At 46.8% G+C, this 23,311-nt stretch overlaps 1 protein-coding gene and 1 non-coding gene across 2 annotated transcripts in view; one reads left to right on the plus strand and one right to left on the minus strand.

Moving 5' to 3' along the window:
* Positions 1-18,825: 18,825 nt before the first annotated feature.
* TRNAL-CAA (transfer RNA leucine (anticodon CAA)) lies at positions 18,826-18,933 on the minus strand. Its single transcript has 2 exons — positions 18,896-18,933; positions 18,826-18,871 (listed from the first exon to the last, which is right to left on the minus strand). It is a non-coding gene; the product is annotated as a tRNA-Leu (tRNA).
* A 765-nt stretch (positions 18,934-19,698) lies between these two features.
* The window catches only part of COX7B (cytochrome c oxidase subunit 7B), a 35,183-nt gene continuing 31,570 nt past the window's right edge, over positions 19,699-23,311 (plus strand). Inside the window, exon 1 of the mRNA XM_086918410.1 lies at positions 19,699-19,822. Coding sequence (XP_086774536.1) covers positions 19,786-19,822 — 37 coding nt within the window. The 5' untranslated portion in view covers positions 19,699-19,785. The remainder of the gene's footprint in view (positions 19,823-23,311) is intronic.

Consider the following 23,311-nt stretch of genomic DNA (forward strand, 5'->3'; position numbering starts at 1 on the left):
GCAGAATTGTTTAGGCCTTGGCACACCCCAGACATTTGCCGGGCGGCCAAATACAATCTCATATGGAGAAAGCCCTATTCTAGAATGCACTGTTGCTCTCGTTGATAACAAGGCCAAAGGAAGTGCGTCTGGCCAAGCCAAACCTGTGGATGCTTGAATTTTGGCTATTTTAAGCTTGAGGGTGCCATTGTAACCCTCGACTAAACCAGCAGACTGGGGATGGTTCGCACTATGAAATTTTTGTTTCAATCCTAGACCAGCACACACACTCTGCATAACTTTCCCTATAAACTCACTTCCGTTATCTGACCATACAATCCGTGGCATTCCAAACCTAGGGAAAAATTCTTTGAGAAGAATTTTGGCAGTTGATAAAGCAGTGTTGTCCTTTAGTGGGTATGCTTCTATCCACCTGGAAAAAGCACAAACCACCACCAGGACGTATTTTAAATTGTTGCAGCGTTCCATGTGAATGAAGTCTAACTGTATTACTTCAAAGGGACAGGAAGGAGGAGCAAAATGACCAGCTGGAGTTGGAGTTCCCTTGCCAGGATTATGCATCAAGCACACCATACAATTTTTCACCACTCTCTCTGCACACTTACTGATTCCCTCATTCTTCCAAACCGGAGCTAACATCTTACATATCCCTTTAGAACTTATGTGCGCCACTCCATGCGCCATCGTCACTACTGCAAGCACATACGCATCAGGCAACATCCAACGCTGCTGTTCTGTCAAATCGATCCAACATCCATTCGAGTCCAATTTGCCCGTACTTTCTCTCCATACACGTTTCTCTTCCTCAGTCGCTTCTTTCTGAATCTCTTTCACACTTTCCATTGTGTCCTCACACATTCCAGACTTAGCAATCCATCTTGCAGACGTAGCAACATACATTCTACTCATACTATCTCTAGCTGTCTGTTTAGCGGTTTCATCAGCAAAGGCATTTCCCCGACCAACATCATCCGTGATTGCTTTATGAGCACTGCACTTCACAATCGCAACTTCAGTCGGTAAGGTTAGAGATTCTAACAAGTCGTTAACTAGCTGACCATGTTGAATCTTAGTCCCATGGGACGTAATGAAACCCCTTTCTCTCCACAACCGGCCAAAACTATGGGCCACGCCAAATGCGTACTGACTATCTGTAAACACATTCACTCTCTTTCCCTCAGCTAAAACACACGCTCTCGTAAGAGCTATTAACTCTGCAGCTTGGGCAGAATTCTGACTCACTCTTGCAGTCTCCACAATCGTCTTCAAAGTCGTTACCGCGTAGGCAGCAGTCACATCACCATTCTCCAATTTAAAACATGACCCGTCCACATACAGCGTACCATCTGGGTCGGATAGAGGAGTATCTCTCAAGTCGATACGACCTTTTGTCTCTTCCTCCGTTTTGAAATAACAGTCATGTGGCTCAGAATCACTCGACTCTTGATCAGTCGGCAACAATGTTGCTGGGTTCAATACATTGCATCTTTTGATCTGAATATGACTCGCTAATAACGTCAGCTCGTAACCAGATAATCTCGCACTAGTAAGGTGTTGTGTCTTCGTTCGGTTCATGAGTGTGTCCACTGCATGAGGAACCATGACCACTAGCATATTGTTCATCACCAAACCAGCAGATTGTCGAATGGAAGCTGCAGCTGCCGCTGTAGCCCTCAAACAACTAGGCAATGCTCTAGCTACCGGATCTAATGTTGATGAGAAATACGCACAAGGGCGTTGTTTATCACCAAACTTCTGTGTCAAGACACTCAACGCGCAACCTTCTCTTTCGTGAACGTAGAGCGTGAATGGCTTACTGTAATCAGGTGTGCCCAATACAGGAGCTGAACACAAAGCTTTTCGTAATTCAGCAAAACTCTCTTGACATTCATCAGACCATGGCACCGGACTCGGAACATTTTTCCCAGTCAAAGCTACCAACGGTTTTGCTAAAAGTGAAAAATTTGGGATCCATTGCCTACAGTAAGAGGTAATACCTAGAAAGGCACGTACTTCCCTCTGTGTGCGTGGAACACTCATTTGCATAATTGCTTTTATTCTTTCTGGGGTCAACTTCCTTCCCTCCTTTGACAAGAGATGACCTAAGTAGGTTACTTCTTGGCAGCAATATTGCATTTTGGAAGGTGACACCTTATGATTCAAATTAGACAAATGATGCAATAGTGAAATTGTAGCTGCTTTGCAAGTCTCCTTGTCATCGGCAGCCACTAAAAGATCATCTACGTACTGTACTAGGGCAGAACCTGGAGGAAGGACAAAAGAATCTAACTGGCTTTTTAAAGCTTGACTGTAAATAGATGGACTTTCACAGTAGCCTTGTGGAGCGCGTTTAAATCTGAAACTGCGACCTCCTAAACAGAAGCCAAAAATATCTCTGCTTTCCTCGGCTATCGGAATGCTGAAAAAGGCATTCTTCAAGTCGATGACTGAGAACCAATTGGCTGTAGCGGGAATCAATGTTAGCAAGGCAGTAATGTCTGGCACTACAGGAAACTGCGGAATTACAATCTTATTAACTTCTCTAAGGTCTATGACAAACCTATAGACTGGAGGCTTTGTAGGATCTGTTCGTTTCAAAATCGGCAATACAGGACTATTACAAACATTTCCTCGCGTTTCTTCAACCACACCTTTTTTAATCAAATCTTGCACAATCAATAAGAGTGCACGCTCACCTTCATTCGATATTTTATATTGAGGAATTCTTGGAAATTTCACATTCGCTTTCAAAGTTACTACATACGGTGGAATCTCTAGTAGACCTACATCATTGGGACCAGTCGCCCAAAGAGAATCAGGGAGTGAACGTAGCTCCGGCGGGAGTTTGTCCATTGACAAGTACATCGGAGAGGTGAGTCTTTTACCCAAAGTAAGCTGTACTCCTTCCGGAGAACAGTACAATGTCGCATATAGTCGTTTTAACAAATCTAAACCAAGCAGATTTTCATTACAACCTGTCGTCAAAATTAAGGGTGCTTTCAATTGACACGGTCCAACAGAAATAGACAAAGGACCAGATATCGGGTTGTACACAGGGGCGCCTGAAAAACCTACGGAAACATTTGTTGAGCCAGACAAAGGTGCGCCAGGGAGTTTCGCATGCATGATAGAACTTTTTGCGGCACCAGTATCCAACAGAAACGGTTCGACTACACCTGATGTTGCTACTGCGACATAAGGCCCACTCTGATCCACTGGAACTGATACTACTCCCTCTCTCTGTCTATGGCTGTCCTAGTACCCATTTTGTTGAAATCCCTCTTCAACTTCACAATAATCCTCAACAAGATATTGCTGAGATCTATTCTGTTGAGCTGACTGTACATTTCGCTGATCAAAGTGATTAGAAGGACGATCATTAGTTTGTGGAGGCATAGCACCTCGTCCCCGACCTCTAGAATTCTGTGCAAAACCACCACGACCTCTCTGAGCTGCTGCCGCATTATTTTGCGCTAAAATCTGACAATCATTTTTATAGTGACCCTCTTTCTTACAGTACGCACACTGATTCCACTGGTATTGAGGCCTGGTCGAATTATAATCTGTCTTTTGATACGAATTCTGTTGCATATTAGTCTGATTCGTGCGAGGCGGATACGCCTGCTGTAAAAGAACTTTAGTCTTTAAATCTTTCGTTTTCTTCTCTGATTTCTCCTTTTCCTCTTTATCCCTATTTTCATAGTACTGTGCAGTCGCAAGTATTTGCGCTGTCGTAGATACAGCCCACGCACTTTCTGAGTCTTTCAATTTATTGCATAATTCGGGTAACAAATTATGCACAAATTTATCGACAAACAATCTCTGTCCTCCTTCAGTGCTCATATCCTGACCACTATGGTCTACAAAAGTCTCTTCGAACCTCGTGAAGAAGTCGGAGACACTTTCGTCTTTCTTCTGCTTGCATGCGGATAATTTATCCCAATTAACACGCAATGCTGGCATCAGAGTCTTCATTAAATCTATTATTCTGCCAGGAAGATTAGCAATTAGGGGTTCGGGTTTCGCACCACCTATTTGTTGAGCATCTGCTGCAGTGATAGCTGCCCAATCACCACCTAAAGCAGCCTGATGATCCTCTCTACGAATTTTAGCCCACACTGGTTGTGGAACTACATTACCAAACAACATATCAATGTCGGCTAAGTTCATTATACAAGCCTCAACTGTCTGTGTCAATTCCTTGTAATATCCGGCTGGATTCTTACGTGGATCTGGCAAGGCCTGTTTCACTGCTAACACTTCTGCTCGCTTCCACGGAATATGTATCCATACTCTTTGGAACTGTGCTGGAGCAGCTGCAATACCCGCATTATCATCACGTTGTACTGCTTCGCGCCAAATTGGAGGAACTTCCCTCATAGGATATTGGCGACTTAGCTTCATTCTACCTTTCTCTAAATCTCTCGGCGAACGAAGAGATGGATCATTCCTAAAACTCAAAATGAGTTCCATCGCTTCCTTTATATTATCGCCCACTATCATTCCAGCAGCAAACTCTTTTTGAATCTTAATTAAATCTTCCAAATCTGATTCGACATCGTCTTCTTCTATTTCCTCACGCAACAACGAGCACATCTCGTCGAAGACGTATCGCTGTGTTGGCTCTCCCCATTGCATAAATGTCTCTAACACATCTTTCGTACTATATCTTCTAACTTTTGTAATCCATCTGAGAGCCGTGGAGTCTAAAACTCCCCGTTCCTCAGTACTTGGAAGCTGACTCCGTCTCTGAACAGAGTCAGGAGTAGGAGTCTTAATCAAGGTTTTATATATAGGAGACAGCATATTAGTAACAGAATCAGTAATTCTTCGACGAACAGAAAGTGGAGTTAGTACACTCGCAGACATAGAGAACGCAGTAGAGGTAGGAATAGATGACGAAACAGTAGGAGTATCGAGGAAAATAGTTTGAGGACCAATAGGTACAGTGGTAGGTATAGGAGCGGGCAGTGCAGGAAGAGGAGGAGCTGTAGGAACATTTACATTCACCACAGGAGGTATAGGAACTTGATTCTGAGGAACAAGAACACCAGGTTGTCCAGCAACCGGCAATTGAACATCCGGTATAAGTGGAGCCGCAGCACCTTGTGCATACGGTGGAGGCGACCGTAACAGATAAGATAGCAGAGGATCGTTTTCGGAATCCTCCAGTATCTTAGCCATTTTCGATGGCAAGGCAGGATAGCACTTGTCAATCGCTAAGTTACGCTCTCTAATGGCTACATCTATGGCTTTCTCACACTCGTTAGCCTGCAACTGCTTAGTCGCTTGCTCTAGAGTTAACTCTTCTAGTTCTTTTTGCTCTTTTTTCAACCTTTTCATTTCTCTCTGTTTGGATTCTTTCCGCCAATAACGAAAAGAGTCAAACATTGCCGGCCGGGCTTTCTTCCTAAACAATTTCGCTTCTAAATTGTCGAGAATCTCTTGTTCAAAACTACCATGCAGTGGCCAACTAAGGACACCATCCTTCTTACAATAACGGACCCATATCTCATTATAAGTTATAGGACCCACACCATACTTACAATATAGGTCATATAGGGGAGTCCCAATCGGAGGAACCAGACAGGAATCCTCTAATTGTGAGTCACTGTTGCAACTAAAACAAGACAACATTTTCCGACTTACCATTCTCAGTCCGGAACACAAAACAAACAAACACGGAACAAATTGTGCACTTGAACCAAGAACTTAGGCCTACCAAAAACGAACTGATGTATCGATACCCAAAACTGAACCAAATAGATTATCGTAACCAGAACAACTAGTGATAATCTTACAAAACCAAACCAAACCAAGAACCGATCAAGGATTTTTTAACAATCCTCACAAAAGTAACCAGCTAGCTATCACTAAATACTTAACTGAGTCACTGAAGACGTCACCAAGGAGAAACCCGTCACGTTTCGCCGTACTAAGGACTGCACCACTTCGGGTCCAAGACAGGGCGACGGTCAAGGCAACGGCCCACTGCAGCCGTCCTGAACGGGAACCCTCGTGGAAGAGAACTTCAGGGCCACTTTTGCGATATGCCGGGATCGATGAAGTGGGGCGCCTCCCTCAGGAATCTTCACACGAAGCTTCTCGAACTCTTCAGGCTTTTGGACCGGTACCGAATGACGTCGCCCCACGTTGGGCGCCAATTGGAGTTCTGGACTTTTTTGGTTCCGTCCAGAGGTGTCAGGGTACAACACCCAAAGACCCCGGAGTCCCACCTGCCTTGGTGCACAAATGAACAGAAACACGGGCTTCTCGATGGTGGCGTCAAAGACCAAAGGTTTATTACTGCAGGGACACAGAAGTCACAGAATCTACACACAGGCAGAATCTAGGAGACTGTTCGATTTGTACAAAGTGGGTTGCTCCTTATATACTAAAAATTGTGCTCTAGGCAAATATTTCACATGTCGGTACATTCCCAAACCTTTGTGTCTCTAAACAATAAATATTTGGCGTTACACAGGAACTGTCGATAATATCTGATACCAAACATCACAAAGAGGGGTTCCCACCAGTCCATCACAATCCCTTGTCAATATTGCATTCAAGACCCGGACCGCCTCATCGTAAAGTTCGTTACCTCCCCCTAATAAAGGCCCAGAAGGAAAAGGAGCAGAGCCAGGTGCAGAAGATAGAAAACGGGATAAGAGATGTTTGTGGGTTGTAAATGGGCAAGGCTACCGGCTTCGGCCGCCTAATCATGATCAGGTACAATGGACAGGAAAACCAGTTCAGGTGGGCTGGCCTCGGGCAGAGGAGGCAGCCTTTGTCGAGTCATGCAGCTTCAGCGTGATCTGGTTTAAGGTGCATGTGTCATGTAAGAGGTGAATCTCCGGCTAAGGCTACGTGTCTTTAATCAAAGTGAAGTGAATGAAATGATCAGAGGCTATTGCATATGTGAGGGCAAGGAACCACAAAATGGCGGCCATGATCTAAGATGGATGCCGTGTGTATATCAGAAATGTGTCAGTGGAAGGAGTGCTCTTGCTCGTAGCGTAGCGAAAACACTAGGATATACTAAATGGATCATTTGCGGTTCGCTGATACTAATTTTATGTATTTCCGACAAACTTGAAAACACGGGTTCAAGTCGTCACGGAACCGTCACACCTCACATCCCAACCATCTGCGACTCCTTGACATCACTAAACATCATACTAGATGCAAAGCTAAACTCACATACAAGCTGCAACCAGAAGCACTAACCTACATCTGCACCTTCTGAGAAAAATAAAACCTTTATACTGATTGGAGACCTCAAAATGGCAATTTCATCGCTAGTGGTTTCAAGTCTGGACTATCAATCAATCAATCAATCAAAGTACTTGGAAAGCGCGCTACTTACCCGTGAGGGTCCCAAGGCGCTGAGGGGAGAGGGGGGTGATGCTACTGCTTGAAGAGCTAGGTCTTGAGTCTTCTGAAGGCGAGGTCTTGGGTCTGCTGTATGTGGTTAGGAGGGTGTTCCAGGTCTTGGCGGCGAGGTAGGAGAAGGATCTGCCGCCAGAGGTCATTCGTTGGATGCGGGGGACAGCGGCAAGGGCACGGCTGGCGGGTGGGGGTTTGGAAGCAGAGTCTGCTGTTCAGGTAGGCTGGTCCGGCGTTGTGGAGTGCTTTGTGTGCGTGGGTGAGGAGCTTGAAGGGGATACTCTTGTCGACGGGGAGCCAGTGTAGGTCTCTCAGGTGGGGGGTGATGTGGCTGTGGCGGGGGACGTTGACGATCAGTTGGACTGAGGCATTTTGGATGCGTTGTAGTCATCGTAGGTGTTTGGCTGGGATTCCTGAATAGAGTGCGTTGCCGTAGTCCAGTCTGCTGCTGACGAGGGCCTTTTTCACCCTTCTTCTTCTTTCGGTCGGGATCCACTTGTAGATACCGCGGAGCATGTGGAAGGTGTTGTAGCAGGAGGAGGAGTCGGCGTTGACCTGCTTAGACATGGAGAGGGATGAATCCTAGATTGCGTGCATGGTCGGTGGGTGTTGGTGCTGTTCCCAGTGTGGTCGGCCACCAGGAGTCATCCCAGACCGAGGGGATGAGTCCGAGGATGAGGACCTCCATCTAGTCAGAGTTCAGCTTCAGACGGCTGCTCCTCATCCAGTCGGCGACGGCCTTCATTCCCTCGTGGAGGTTGGTTTTAGCGGTGTGTGGGTCCTTGGTGAGGGAGAAGATGAGCTGGGTGTTGTCAGCGTAGGAGATGATGTTGAGGTCGTGATGGGGGGGGGGTCACTTGTGCGAGGGGGGCCATGTAGACATTGAACAGCGTTGGGCTGAGGGATGAGTCCTGGGGGACGCCGCAGATGATGTCGGTGGCTTCGGATCGGAAAGGTGGGAGGCAGACGCTCTGGGTTCTGCCGGAGAGGAAGGACGTGGTCCAGTCAAGAGCCTTCTCTTTGGATTCCAGCTTCTAGGAGGCGTGTCTTTAGAGTGCGATGGCAGACTGTGTCGAAGGCGGCTGACAGGTCCAGGAGGATGAGGGCTGATGTTTCGCCATTGTCTAGTTGGCGTCTGATGTCGTCTGTGGCGGCGATGAGGGCTGTCTCGGTGCTGTGGTTTCATCTGAATCCGGACTGGGACGGGTCCAAGATGTTGTTGTTTTCCAGGTGGCGGGCTAGTTGCATGTTGACGATTTTCTCGATGAACGGGAGCAGGGAGATGGGCCGGAAGTTCTTGGGTCCGTTTTGGGCTTCTTGAGGAGGGCGTTGATTTCGGCGTGCTTCCAGCTTTCCGGGAATGTCGCTGTTTCGAAGCATATGTTGATGACCTTCCGTAGTTGGGGTGCGATGGCTGCATCTGCTTTGTTGAATACGTGGTGTGGGCACGGGTCAGACGGAGATCCTGAGTGGATGGAGTTCTTGACCTTGCGTGTCTCGTCGTCATTGCTGTTGGACCAGGAGGTCAGGCGCTGGTGGTGTTCACAGGGGAGGTGGAGTCTGGCATAGTCGGGCAGTCGTGGTGTTGAAGCTGTTGTGGATGCCAGCGATCTTGCGGTGGAAGAAGATGGCTAGTGAGTCACACAGTTCTCGTGAGGGCGGGAAGCTCTACACAATTCTAGCCCTAAACACATGGTGAATAGGATCAAACTATCAGAAGGAGGAGGAAGGGCTTCTAGAAGTGCTATATCCCTCATACTAGAATTAGCCAATTTAAAAAAAAGAAAAAGATACAAGGTTGCACTTTCGCCAGATCTGCTCCAGAAATATAGAACTCCCTACCACCCTCAACAAGAGCAGATACCTCCTTCAGGATCTTCAAGAATGAAGTAAAAGCCGTACAACTACAGAAACATGTTGCATAAAATAACTCCTTTAAACTGTTATTCACTAGCAGCCAGATTCATAATCGGCATGTTTTGCGAAGCTGTAATAGCAAATAATAAGGAATCGCTATTACAGACTCGCAAAATGGGATTCATGTAAGAATCGCAATATTTATTGTGATTCCTACAGCTTCCTTATTTGCGATTAGCTAATTGCTAATCGCAAATAAGGAATAACTCCCCATTCATTCCTATGGGCCTAAAGGCCCATAGGAATGAATGGGAAGACATATCAATGTGCGAATCGCTATTAGCGAATCGCATTTTGATTTTGCAATTTCAATGGTGCAGGGGTGTCCAATGGACACCCTGTTGCACCCCTGAAATGTAAATGTAGCCTGATGTTGCGCACACACATGTCCAAAGGACATGTGTGTGTTTAACATACCACTTAGAAAAATGCACTAAAGTGCATTTTTCTAAGTTTTCGCTATTTACCACGAAGTTACACTTCGCTGTAAATAGCGGCCAGAAATAGCGAATTCGCAAATAATAAATGGATAATGAATTGCATTTAAGGAATCTCAACTGGAGATTCCTTAAATACAATTCCTCGCAAATATGCGATTTCGCAATTGGCGATTTTTGCATTTGGGATGATGAATCCCAAATGCAAAAAATGCGCTCGCAAAGGGCCAGATTCGCAGAATCCGGCCCTTTGCGAGCCGATTTTTCTTTCATGAATCTAGCTGCCAGTTTCCTATTGTATATTGTTGATGTTAATATTTCTTATTGTATCCTAATGTTTTGGTACCCTGATCTTCAACTGCTATGTACAGCATATCATTAGAAATAGATGTTTTACTGTACTGCAACCCTCATTAGATCTCTGTACAGCGATCTGATACCTTGGCGATCTTGTACGCGGTTTATAAAACACAATAAATAATGTTTGATGTGTATGACCCATATTTGTTCTGCTTGGAGATACCACATAGAAATTTACTGGAACTAGGAAGTGGACTAAAAGGTAACGTTTAAACTGCTTGTCAGTAATTCCTGTAGTCTTAATCCATTCTTTCTTGCTTCTTTGAAAGTAATTTCGGCAAAAACTTCATGTTTAATAACCTGTGCTCCCGGGAGCCCTGAGGGTCTGCGAACCTTACTAACGTGACCGCTTAGAAATGTAAAAAATATTAGCAGATTAATACAATTTATATAAATAAAGAAGCAAATTGGAATTTTTTTTTTTTTTTTTGTAAGACATTTATTATGTGAAAAGAGACAGAAGATTACACTGCGTCTCGCCAACAACCCGGAGGCAGGCCGCTATGAAGTTTACACATCATCAAATTTAGTAAAGCAGTCAGTTGTGGCAAAACTTTGCGGAACTCCGAGCTCCCAGCAGGACTTACAATACAGTAATGAATTGTATGTGAGCGATGTAACCTTAGCACGGTAAGTGGTCTTACTTTTATCAGTGCAGTAGACAGATGACCATAACATGAGATGCGGAAGCTGTTCCGGGGCAATCAGCAGTCCCCAGCTCTTGAAACAGCAAGTGAGACACATACGTCTAGCAGCACTGTTTACGCCCAACCGTCCCAAACAAGCAAAAAAGAAAAAAGAAAACGTAAACAACGTAACATTAGTGCAATCACACAAAGTCAACCACGCAGCGTCCCACACTCTGACGGGGCCGCGTGTTTCTGCGCCGGGCGACTATCGGCGGATAGCGATCTGTGGCAGTGGTGGAGGTGTGGCAGGCATCGAGCATATCTGGTGGAGGTGGAGGTGGAGGGGGGCGGGAGCAGGGGGAGAAGAGAAACGGCGGAGCAGGGTGAGTGGCTGGGTCAAGTGGTCCTAGGGGGGGGCAGATATAGCAGGACGCGCCGCTAGTGCAGAGTCATAGAGGGACAGCAGGGTAAGCGTGCTCCACAGCCAGGGCAAGCCAGCGTCGGACTAGATCAACAGAGTCAAAACAATTCAAGTCCGCATATCAACCATTCAGTGGCGACGGTGTGTCGTTCCTGTTTAAGATTTGGTTGATAGCTGTGAAGATGTCTGTCCAGTAGCCATTCAGTTTAGGGCAGTTCCATGCCACATGTATGAAGGATGCATCCTCCCTCCCGCACTTCCAGCAGGTCGCATCCGTGCGGATGCCCATGCGGTGAAGTAGCATCGGTGTCCGGTAGTACCGGTGTAAGAATTTAAAGTGAATGAGCCGCAGCCGGTAGTTCGGAGATAGTGCCGTTAATTGTTTACAGCAGTACTCCCACATCTCGTCGGTGAGAGGGACTTCCAGGTCGGCAGCCCAAGCCACCTTGGCTGTGGCCACAGTGATTGGGGCCTGCTCTTGCATGCAGTTGTAGAGTCTCGACACCAATTTTTTGGGAGAGGGTTTCGAAAGCAAGTTCTGGAGGGCATCTAGAGCTCGCGGCTCGTCCGGGAATTGGGGCCCCAACTGTTTGCAAGATTCCCTAAGGGAGTGATATAGCAGCGTGTCCGCAAAAGATTCAGGCTGGTCACCATCTCTTGCGCACAACTCCACAAAGGTGCCTTCAGGGTATAAATCGGCGAAGGTGTGTAGCCTTTTCCCGCGGAGCATGAGAACGTCGCCTCTGGCAGTTAGACAGGGTAACATCGGGTTTCCCCGCAGTGGGACGGCAGGCGCATACAAGAAGGAGAGTCCAGCTCTCCTCTGTAGTTCTCGCCAGGTCCAGCGTACCATCTCCACGGTGTCGACCTCCTCTGAAGGGCGTGAGACTTTCCCGTACAGGGCCACGCGCAGAGGCAACGGGGCTACCGCAGCCAACTCCACCGCCACATGCGGTTGGTAGGGGGTCGGGAAAGGCCCAAAAATGCAGAAACTGCGCCTGTGCACACAGAGAGTATAGTCTCAAGTCGGGAGCTCCAAGGCCCCCTTGCCGAAGTGGGAGTGTGAGCAGGTCCCAGGAGACCCTCGCCTGTCCTCCAGCCCAGACCAGTTTCAACAGCAACGAGCGCACGCGCGCATGGAAGTGCGACGTCATGGGCAGCGGGATATTCACGAACAGATACAGGAATTTGGGAAGAATCACCATTTTCGCCAACGCTATTCTCGCAACCAGGGACAAAGGCAGTTTATTCCAAACTTCGATCTTCCCTTCCATCCAATCCACTGCTCTCCCAAAGTTCAGGGACCATAGCTCCTGTACATCCCGACTGATCCATATCCCCAGGTACTTAACAGCCTCAGTCTCCCAACGCAGAGGGTAGTCTGCAGCTGGTCGACTAGTCTCATCTGTCAGTGGGAAAGCCACAGACTTAGACCAATTGATGGATACTCCCGCCAGGCCCTCGAACCTCACGAATTCCCGGAGCAACGGGTTCATGTTGTCTCTGGGGTTGACGATGTACAAAGTCACATCGTCAGCATATAACGAGATCAGTAAGCTCCGAGAGCTGAACCCGATGCCCCTCGCGGTGTGGTGTTGTCGTATCCTAGCTGCAAGCGGCTCCATTGCGATGGCAAATAGGAGGGGGGACAGTGGGCACCCTTGCCTGGTACCTCTAGTGACATCTAAAGATCTAGAAATCAGGCCATTTATGCTCACTCTGGCTCTGGGTCCAGTGTACAGCAGTTTTATTAGCGTCATGAAATTACGACTGAATCCCATTCTTTCCAATACCTTAAATAAATACGGCCATTCCAAAGAGTCAAACGCTTTGGTGGCGTCCAAGAACACCACCGCCGCCTGCACAGACGGGTGTAGGTAATGAAGGACCGAGAAAATAGTTCTGAGGTTATGGGACGTGGCCCTACCGGGGATGAATCCGGACTGGTCAGGCAAAGCAATAATCGGCAACATCGGTTGCAGCTTGTCCGCGATTATTTTAGCATATATTTTGGCGTCTACATTAATTAGGGAGAGGGGCCTATAGGAGTCCAGGAGCATCTCATCTTTGTCAGGTTTTAAAAGTGTAATTATTAAGGCTTCATGCATGGAATCTGGCAGGGAGTTTAATTCAAGTGCCTCCACAAACACGGAGTGTAGCTTCGGCGCCAGCTCATCGACATAAGTTTTGTAAAAGGACGTTGTCAGGCCGTCAGGGCCAGGGGCCTTGTTTGCCGGCATGCTTTTGATCACCTGAGCAATGTCCTGGACGGTAACAGGTAGGTCCATGTACTGTCTGTGGTTGTTAATAAACCAAACTAGTGCAATGGAGTCAAGGAAGCTGTCTAATGAGGCCAGGGCAGTGGGTTGTTTGGAGGCGTATAGGGACGCATAAAAGTCAGTGAAGGCGCGTAACACCGCTTCTTGGCCTACGGCTAACGACCCTTCCTTGTCATAAATGGTGTGGATGTGGTGTGAGTGTGTGCGAGGAGCTATCAACCTGGCAAGTGTTCTGCTGGGCCTATCACCCTCTCCGTATCTGCGGGCCTCAGCTCGCCTCCCCAGAAACCGCACCTCTCGCTCAGCTTCCTCCTGGAAGGCAAGCAGTTTCGTCTTGATGTCACCAGCAATTGTTAAAGTCGGGTCAAGGCTAAAGGTCGCATCTAGCCCACGTAGCTCCCCCTCCAGTCTCGCATGGGTGTCACGAATCGTTCGCAGCACACTCGCCTGTCTCGCTATGCATTGGCCCCTTATCACCGCCTTAAAGGCATCCCATTCAACAGCTTCTGAAGTGACGGAACCTGCATTCTCAGCAAAATATTCAACGATATCATCTCTTATCTCCTCAACGAATACTGGGTCCGTTAGTGCGTGCGGGGGTAATCGCCATGTGAATGCCCTGTTAATGGTGTCAGGTAGGAGGCGTAGCTCGAGTTCACAGGGGGCGTGGTCCGACAGGGACCTAGCTTGTATTTCGACCTTTGTCACCCATGTAGCAACCTCAGGAGACACTAACCAGAAGTCCAATCTGGACCAAGCCGCTTTATGGCACGTGTAACAAGTCCCCATTCTCACATTCGGATGACGGACTCTCCACACATCTGACAACAATCCCTCACCCATCACATCCAGGACTGCCTGTCGCGCACGAGCATGCATAGGTCTACTTACACCTCGTCTGTCCATGTCATCATCCAGCACAACATTAAAATCACCCCCTATCACCACTGATGCACAGTCAAGCAGCGCAATCTGCGCCCATACGTCCCTGAAGAAGTCGGGGTCATCTACATTAGGACCGTAAATGGCAGCCAGCACGATAGGTCGCCCCTGCAGGGAGCCATGTAAGATCACGTATCTGCCATCCACGTCTTGCACGTGAGCACGTTCCCGCCAATCCAGCCCCCTGCGTACAATAATCGCCACCCCTCTTGCATAGTTAGAGTAAACAGCAGAATACACGTTAGACCACCTGGAGTTCTTCAATCTGGGTGAAGGGGTCGTATTGATATGAGTCTCTTGTAGAAAGCAAATGTCTACGTTATGCATAGCCAACGTGCCATGCATCAATTGGGCCTTCCTGTAGTCCCCGAGGCCTCTAATGTTCCAGGTCCACAGTTTAATCCCTCCCATATCTGAAACACTGCAATTGCAAGACCATCCCCATTCCGTCCCGTCCCCCATGCCCACATAGGATCCCACATCTCCCTGCCACTAATCGCGCGCACACAAATGAAAACATAGCATCAGGCACATTGCACCATGTCAGAACAAAAAATAACAAGTCAACAAACCCCCCCCCTTGTCCCTCCACCCTCAGCAACCTCCCAATTAGGTTGTGATATACCCCATATTAAGGTACGCAAGGCGTAACAGAAAACCAACAGCGAAAACAACGGGAGGCACCCCATGGGGCGTGGTGTGCCCAGCTTACAGCCCCGTGTGATCGGGGTGGCTACAGTTAGGGATAAGGTTCCATGGGTTCTGCGAGTCCCCCGCCCTGGGGTCCCTTGGTCTTACCATGTCCAGTATGTCCATAGGCAGTAGGGCACCATGAAGATCAGCCGGAAGTCCTGGGACAAGACATGGCCCTACCTAGCTCGTTCCCATGTTGAGTGTAACAGCAGTGATCGTAAGCAGTCTGCATGAACCCATGTGATACCGGAGGCGGCAAACCCACGACGACTCAGTTCCTACACCAGAATGCCATTTAGTCATTGTCACTTAGCTGTTCCGCCGTGTCTTCGTGTCTGGGCGACCTTCTCCTGGTCCCCGCTCCGCCGATGTGCTTGGCGAACTTGAGTGCCGACTTCGCATCAGTGAAAAAGTGGGTAGTGTTGTCGTGTAGCACCTTCAATTTTGCCGGGTATAGCAGAGAGTACGGCACACCTGCTTGCAGCAATAGTTTCTTCGCAGGCAGGAATTCCTTACGGGCCGCTTGCACCAGGGGGGTGAAGTCCGGATAAAAGGAAATGTTGTTCCCTTTATGGGTGATTTTGCCCTTCTCTCTCGCCAGCCGTAAGATCAAATCTCTGTCCTGGTAGTTGATCAATTTAGCGAGGATGGGCCGAGGTGCAGCCCCTGGCGGTGGTTTCTTCCCTAGCGATCTGTGCGCTCTCTCGACTGTGAAGACTGAGGACAGATGTGGGTCGAAGAGTTCATGCAAGAGGTCCGCCACATATGACTCCATCTTGTCAATGTTTGTTGTCTCCGGAATTCCCGTTATGCGTATATTGGATCTATGGGAACGTGCCTCCAAATCGTCCGACTTGGCTCGCAGAATGTCTAGTTCTCGTTCCAGAGATGTGATATGTTGTTTGGCCTGCTGCTGGAATTCACAGCATTCAGTTTGCCTGTTTTCTAAGCAGTCTAGCCGAGTCTCATGTACGTCAACCTTGGATTTCACAGATTCCAGTTGCGCAGACATGGCGTCAAGTTTGGTGTCGATACTTTTCAGGCTGGATCTCACCTCCATGATGAGCGCGCCAAAGTCTATATCGGCCGGCGTCCCTTGCGACGCCGCCATGTCGCCTCCCGCCTCTGTAGCCGGGTTTTTCGGAGGACGCTTATTGTCAAAGCTGATTTTGGGCTGTCTGGCTTCGTTTTTCCCCATCGTGGCGGTGGGACCCCGTCAGTGGGTGGCTCGGAAACACAGCGACCCCTTGTCTGTTTCAGGTGCGTCGAGCTGTGTGATTCAGGGGTTGTATATGCAGTCCCGGGGGTCCTGGATTCACCGCCCAGTTCCCAGGTCACAGTGGCGTGTTTGTGCTCTGTACGCGATGTCAGCAACTCGCCAGGCAGGCCAACCTTGAGTTCCAAAATGGCGGGCGATTTGCGTAGTTCACTGCAGCGGCGCGGTCACCAGCAAGGCAGCAGAGCAGGTGGCCGGCATATAATGTCAGAGCTGCAGCTCCACAGTTTCGTAGTTGTGTAGGTATTGCGCCGGTTCCGTTATCTATGTGCTTCAGCACCTTCCAGGCGGAACGGTGAGGGTATGAGGACGCCAGCAGGGCCCCCACCGCCCGTATCGCTGCTCGCTGCACCACGTCCACCTCTGCCAGCGATTGTAGTGGGGTCGGACCGATTTCCCACCTGGTGGCCACGGTCTCGATCACCATGCGTCTACCCCGTGACAATGGCGGGTCCGACTCCTGCGTCACAGTCGGAGCCGCCGCCGAGCAGGGGATCTGGCCGTCCTCCGTGTCTCACCCGACCACAGTGCCTATGTCCGACCCCGGGCTCTGCAGGGGTCCGCCAAGGATCGTCCAAAGCTTCGGCGCCGCCGCCGGCAAGATTTCGCGCCTCCGGCTGCCGGGCGTCCAGAGGCCTCCAAAGCCGCGGGCTATAGTGCGCCGCGTCGCCCAGGGCTTAGCACTTCCGCCCAGTATCAGGTCGGGCGTACAGGTCGGCAAGTTTTCGAGCGGCTCTAGTTCTCCGATCGTTTCTGCTGTGCGGCCCAAACTTTCACTCCGGGATCATGGAGGTATCCGCTGTCGAACCTTGAGGCAGCGGGGACTCGCAGGTGCCAGGAGCAGGATTAGAGCAGGATTAATTATTGTAGCCGGCGGAGCTCACTCAACGAGCGGCCATCTCGCAGCTCGGCTAGCCACGCCCCCCAGCAAATTGGAAAATTACATTTTTAAATGTTCTGTAAACATGAAACAATTTAAAATCAGATGCTAAGAATTAAATTAGTATCCTCAGATTGATTAGTGGGAACAGCGTTAGTGTATCAAACAAAATATATTATAGCCTTGAATGCATTTAGAAAAGCTCCAACCTTCCTAATAAAATTGAAATCTTGAGGGATTTTTTATATTTTTGTGAATTAAAAAAATATTTAATAATTTGTTTATTTGTTTGATCAATGCTAATTTCTGGATTGTTTGTGTATTGTTTGAAAATCATCGAAAATGCTTAGGCTGTGGTCCTAGGCTTTCAGTAATGACTGAGTAGGGGTTCCCGGATCCCAATAATGGTTCACTGGGGGGTCCCCGGATTAGAGTAATGATAAAGTGTTTTTTTAAAAATTTTATTTATAAAGTTTTATATAGCACTAGCTAGACCCTTTGGTATCAGAGCGCTTTACATACACGAAGGAAAGAAAAATTGCATAAGTGAAGTAGTGTGGCTCACTGGTTAGAGGCGGCAGACCAGAGAGCAGAGGATGGCCCGGGACCAGGGTTTGATTCCTGACGCGGCAGGTTTCTGGACCAGGGTCAGCTGACTCGATAATTCTCTCGCCGTGGTGCCCACTCTGATCAGCGATCACACTCGGCAACTCTGGGCACTAGCTTGCCTCATCTTCACTAACGGCCCCACCAGACCGCCGGGGATGCCTGGTCTCACCCTGGAGATACCCATTAAGGGACCATCTCTCAGGGAAGCCAGGAAGGGTTTCGCAGCAGTCGAAGTGCGGAGGTACCCCTTCGGGAGTGATTCCAGCGCTATATAAGCAATTAATTAATTAATAAACATCACAGGACATAAGGATGCATAAAGATATAGGCAAAGATATAATACTTATGTATCCAGTGACGGGAGAATGACGGCTGGTGGTTGACATAGTCAGATAATCACCATCCTTGAAGGTCAGAGTTAGGGGGTTATTGATGCCTAGGTTGGTTGACTTGGTTAGTAAAGTATTGGTTGTGGAGAAGGATTTTCAGGTCCTTTTTGAAGCGAGGGAAGGAGGGATGAAGAATCACTGCAATAACTCATTGTAATTTTACCATTGAACGAAACGGGTGGGTTTGAGCCGTTCGTCATCGCATACGAAGAATATATTTTTGGAACCATTATAATTTCTTAGCGTGAGAAAACCCTAGTAGCATCAACTTTTAGATTGTATTTCATGAGCTAATGTGCATAACGGAAAACATGAGGCTACAATTGTTTCTAGTTTTACCCATCTTGCAGACTGAGACTAATCACACCTTAGAAGTCAGTGATGAGTTCTCAAGTCTGAAAAACCAATAGCTGAATGTGTTGGACTTCATTTTAATCATGTTGTTAAGCAGGGTAGTCAATTGTGTGCTGCGTTTATGAAAACACATAGTACGTAGTGAATCACTCAGAACTTGTCACCGAAATGAAAATTCGTATTTAATGCAAATTATAGATGGAAAAGAAAGCTGCCAATCATTAGTATAACATTCCAAAAAACAAAAGAGGTGTGTCAGAAGTGGGATTCGAACCCACGCCTCCAGTCGGAGACCAGAACACCCATGCGGGTAAGAATGTAATCTTGAGTCTGGCGCCTTAGACCACTCGGCCATCCTGACACTCTGACGACAGCTGAAAAGTGAACATAGTTAAAGAAGCACAGATCATCCAACAATGGTCCGCTGACATTGTTTTTGGTAGATGAACGCCAATCGCGTTATCGAAGATCTTTCACTTCTCAGCCGAACTATTATTTATTGAGCGAAAAAAAAATCTTGTTTGCCTTCCACTTTTGGTTTGTCTTTATGCGCGTTTCACAGTTTCGGCGCCTACAACACAATGTATATACAACATGGCTAATTGTAAGTGTGAAATCTGATAAAGCCTTTGTTTACAATGTACAACTAAAGGTCGAGCGTCCCAGAAACTACATTTCCCAGAATACATGTGTCCGTGAACACGCGTATCTTGCTGTTACTCTTAAAGACCCGGTGTTCTCAAAATGTATGGCGGCGAGAAAAATGTCAGTCTGAGTTACTTCCAACAGTTCACATCGAACTACTGTATATTTTGTACCCCATCTAAGGCATCCGATTGCCTCTATGTTTGAAAAACAATTCTGCTCAACTTAGAACGTAGTTAAACTTGAGTGGCGCCACTTAAATTAGTAGAACCACTGCCCAAAAGACAGATGGGTAATTAATCTCCTTTACAAAATAACAAATACTTACTTCACAGTTCCAAATTAATTCGACAAAAAAACCTCTTTCTCTCCAAACTAGTTCTGGAAAACACCTGTCTCTCCGTGCTTCCAACAGAGCCGCCAGATTGGAAGGCGGGAGCCGGTGCGTTTCACTGCAGCCTCTTTTCCGCTGCTGCCGGAAGTTCCGGTTAAGGATAGTGGCCATTTTGTTTTTCACTCCTTTCAAGGGTACTATAGTGGGAAGTGCTGCCGGTGTCTCTTTGCAGTCATGTTTCCTCTGGCTAGAAGTGCTCTTTCGCTGTCTGGTAAGGACGGGGTGACATTCTGTGGAAGCCTTCGCTGTGGTGCTTAAAATCCAAACCAGACTGTCTCTGTTATTGTATCTCTTCTGACACGAGTGATATGCTTTTGGGGGTTCGCTTCTGTCAGTGCAGCCTCCTTCTCCGTATTCTCAATGGCAGAGTATACTTTATGCAAACAAGTTAATGGGAGAGGAGTTCATTTGTATAACTGCAGTTTTTAAATGTTGGGTAACAAGTATTGTTTTATTCGCGTAGTAAAGATCTAGTGCAAAGGTTAACTTCTTCCTGTATAGAGCTAGTTTTTGTCAGACCACTGACCAATTTAATATACATGCGTACACTCCCTTGCTGCACCAGCCCCACCGCTTGTAAAACTCTTCTGACATTTCTGATCTGCCTTTGTTCCCAAAAGATTAATTCTAGGTTATAGTAATATTGAAAGGGCATTCTATCCTGCATCTGTTAAAACCTGTAATGCCCTTTGCATGCCAGAGGTAAGTCGTGCCCTTGAGCATGACGTTCACCTTAGTAACGAAAAATGCAGGGTTTGTTAACTTATCACTCCAGGTCCTTAAGTGCAACCAGGCAGGCTCTTGATTTTTATTTTCAAACATTTTACAACAGTTTGTTACCAATTTGGCTAGTTCTGTTGTGGCCACCTCTAAGATGTAACAGTGACTGACCTCTATAATATAGCGATATATATTGCACTTCAGCCATGTGTAACCACTCCTTATCTGTTACTTCCCCTATTTAATGGTAGGTAGTCTTTGCAGCGACACCTGAAGGATGGAAGACTGAGTCAAGTGTTTAACTCGCTGAGACATCTCGCTTCACAATACTTACGGCTGAAGATGTCATTACAACTCGTCATTTTAGATTCTGCAACTATAGAAGCTCATTCATCTTGCACCTAATTTGCCTTTGTCCAGTATTCATGTTAGCACGCAAACTATCCTTAGACCAATGTTTCTCAAAAAATAAAAATGGGATATTTCTCAGAGGGTTTAATACCCGCATTAGGTCCGAGATAGCTCAGTTTGGCAAATTTATGAGCATTATATTTAATAGATTTAAATCTTTTAATAAACATTAATTTAGCTAAGCATCAACATATCTATCCATCTGAAGCAGAAGCCAGAAGAGGAAGTGCACTTTCATAGACACATTTGAATATTCCATGAATATCAATTCCTGAATATTCAATGGCAAACATGTTTATGAATTGAGGAATTTGACACTGAAACACAGTGACCTCAAACAAGACCTTAGTCTAAGAGACCACGATTTAAGTTTGATTTTATTGGATTCTTTGCTCTCTTTAATTTATCATCCATATTTGACTAATTGTAATAATTTTAAGCAACTTGAAACAATAATTAAATTATGAATTCAGTATGACTTACGAATTGCATCAAAGCATATTGTCATAATAGGCACTTTAAAAGCGGCATGAAGAGAATTCCATTTAAACAAGATAATTGTATTCACATGCACCCTATAATGTTTTCTGGAAACAGTTTACTGATGCCATTCTCACACCTGACAAAAAGAGAAATACCAATTAACGGGATGGACCGAAAGAATAGAATGATTTCATAAGAAACAAATGGTTTTTGGTAGGCTAGAGTGAACGAGAAACCTAATTTCATAATTTTCATGGGGAAGTATCACATAAGAATGTAGCAAAAATGATTGTATGTCAGTGGAACCCAAATTATTTTCGTTAGCTGTCACATTGGCCATGGGGGTGTATATCTGGCAAAGGCTTTTGTCCCAGATTCAACATATGCATTTGTTGAGAAAATGCTCTCTTTTTGTGTGGTGGTCATCATTTTTATTGCTGGTTTTTAGACTGCATACTGATATCCAGACCATATGCGTTGACCCCTAAAACATGTTGAAATTGGTTATAATTCTAAATTATTGGCATGTTCATTTTACCTGATTCCCTCATATGATACAAAGTGTACCCAGGGTCTGGAAGTTAAATTCCACTAGTGGACTGCTGCACCTATTGTGCCGTCCACTATACAAACAGTGTAAACATTGCCCCACTTCATTGTAGCCTGACTGGATGTGTAAAAACTGCAATTCAGCATGCCAAAATAATCCCTTTCCAGAGGTCTAAACCTTCCTCTTAACTAAGAATGTCACCTCTAAGTACTCCTTATAGCCCATCAGGCAAGGTGCAAGTGGAGAAGTGTGGCTCACTGGTTAGAGGAGGCATACCCTGAAGCAGAGGTCAGACCCGGGACCAGGGTTCAATTCCCGACGCGGCAGGGTCTTGAGCCCAATTGTCCACGGACTCGATAATTCTCGCTTCGGTGCCCACTCATGGGTTCACACTCTGCAACTCTGGGCATTAAGCTTGCTTAATCTCCACAACGGCCCCCGCGGCGGGATGCCTGGCCTTCACCTTGGGGATGCCTAGTACGGGTTATCTCACAGGGAAAGGCCAGGACGGGTTCCCAATGCAAGCGCCGAGATGCCCAATGGTAAGTCTAGCGCTATATAAGACCTCACAAAAAAAAAAAAAATTTAAAAGTAGGGCATGCATAGTTAAATATTAAGGTAAAGGTATTTCTAGGAACATTTCATTTTCCCTGCCTAAAGCCTCTGAAGACTAATTTGCATTGCCCCCCATTGCTCTCTGTGCCCTGAATGCCGTGTTAAAACTGCTCCAGAGCCGAGACAAAGTCCTGGACGTGGAGAGGCTTTTCTCTTCATCTGGCAGGATAAACACTTTGGCAGTGTCTAGGAAATTAGTCAATTTGAAAGGGGCCTAGCCCATAACAGGCAGGTTTCATATGACACCCGGACTGGCCCTTTTCCTTGTTTGCCCCTCTTTCTCCCCCAGTTAGGCAGGCTCCAAGCCCAGTGTAGAGGGAGCAGCTTCAGTACTGGTTTGAAGTAGTGACCACAGAAGGGGGGTAGCCAACTACTGTGGCCACTGCTCTAGGTGGGCACCAACTCCGCACAAAGGAATAGGAGTTTCACGATCTTGAAATTAGCGTGTGAGAGGCAGTGTGGAATTGTTTGCAGTAGGGCTCACAGGACCGGCTACAAAACTGGGTAGGGTTAACCTGGGAACTTTGACAATATTAGTTAGTTACAGAGACACTGGGGTTGAGCTCGGTTTTAAATTACTGAAACCTCTAACGTATCTAACAAGATAATACAGTATTGCCACAGTGGACTTTAATTGGGAAGCAAACTATTGCTGTAAACTAATTTAATTGCTGATTTTGTAGACCGTTAAAGAATATGTATGCCAAATTGGTGTTTCGGCATTTGAATTAAATTATTAGTTTATATATTTACAATTTTAGGCACAGGCTGTCTGGTTTGCAAACTCATTGCATCGCCATTGTGGGTGTGACTAATAGGAGTGGGTGTTTATGATTGGAATGTCTTGGAAATTTAACAAACATGCATAGACTTGTTTTATTCCAAACTTTTGGGGGATTTTCTCCACTGGGAAGAATATTT

The sequence above is a fragment of the Lissotriton vulgaris genome, chromosome 4_1, assembly GCF_964263255.1.
Source record: "Lissotriton vulgaris chromosome 4_1, aLisVul1.2, whole genome shotgun sequence".
NCBI classification, from domain to species: Eukaryota; Metazoa; Chordata; class Amphibia; order Caudata; family Salamandridae; genus Lissotriton; species Lissotriton vulgaris.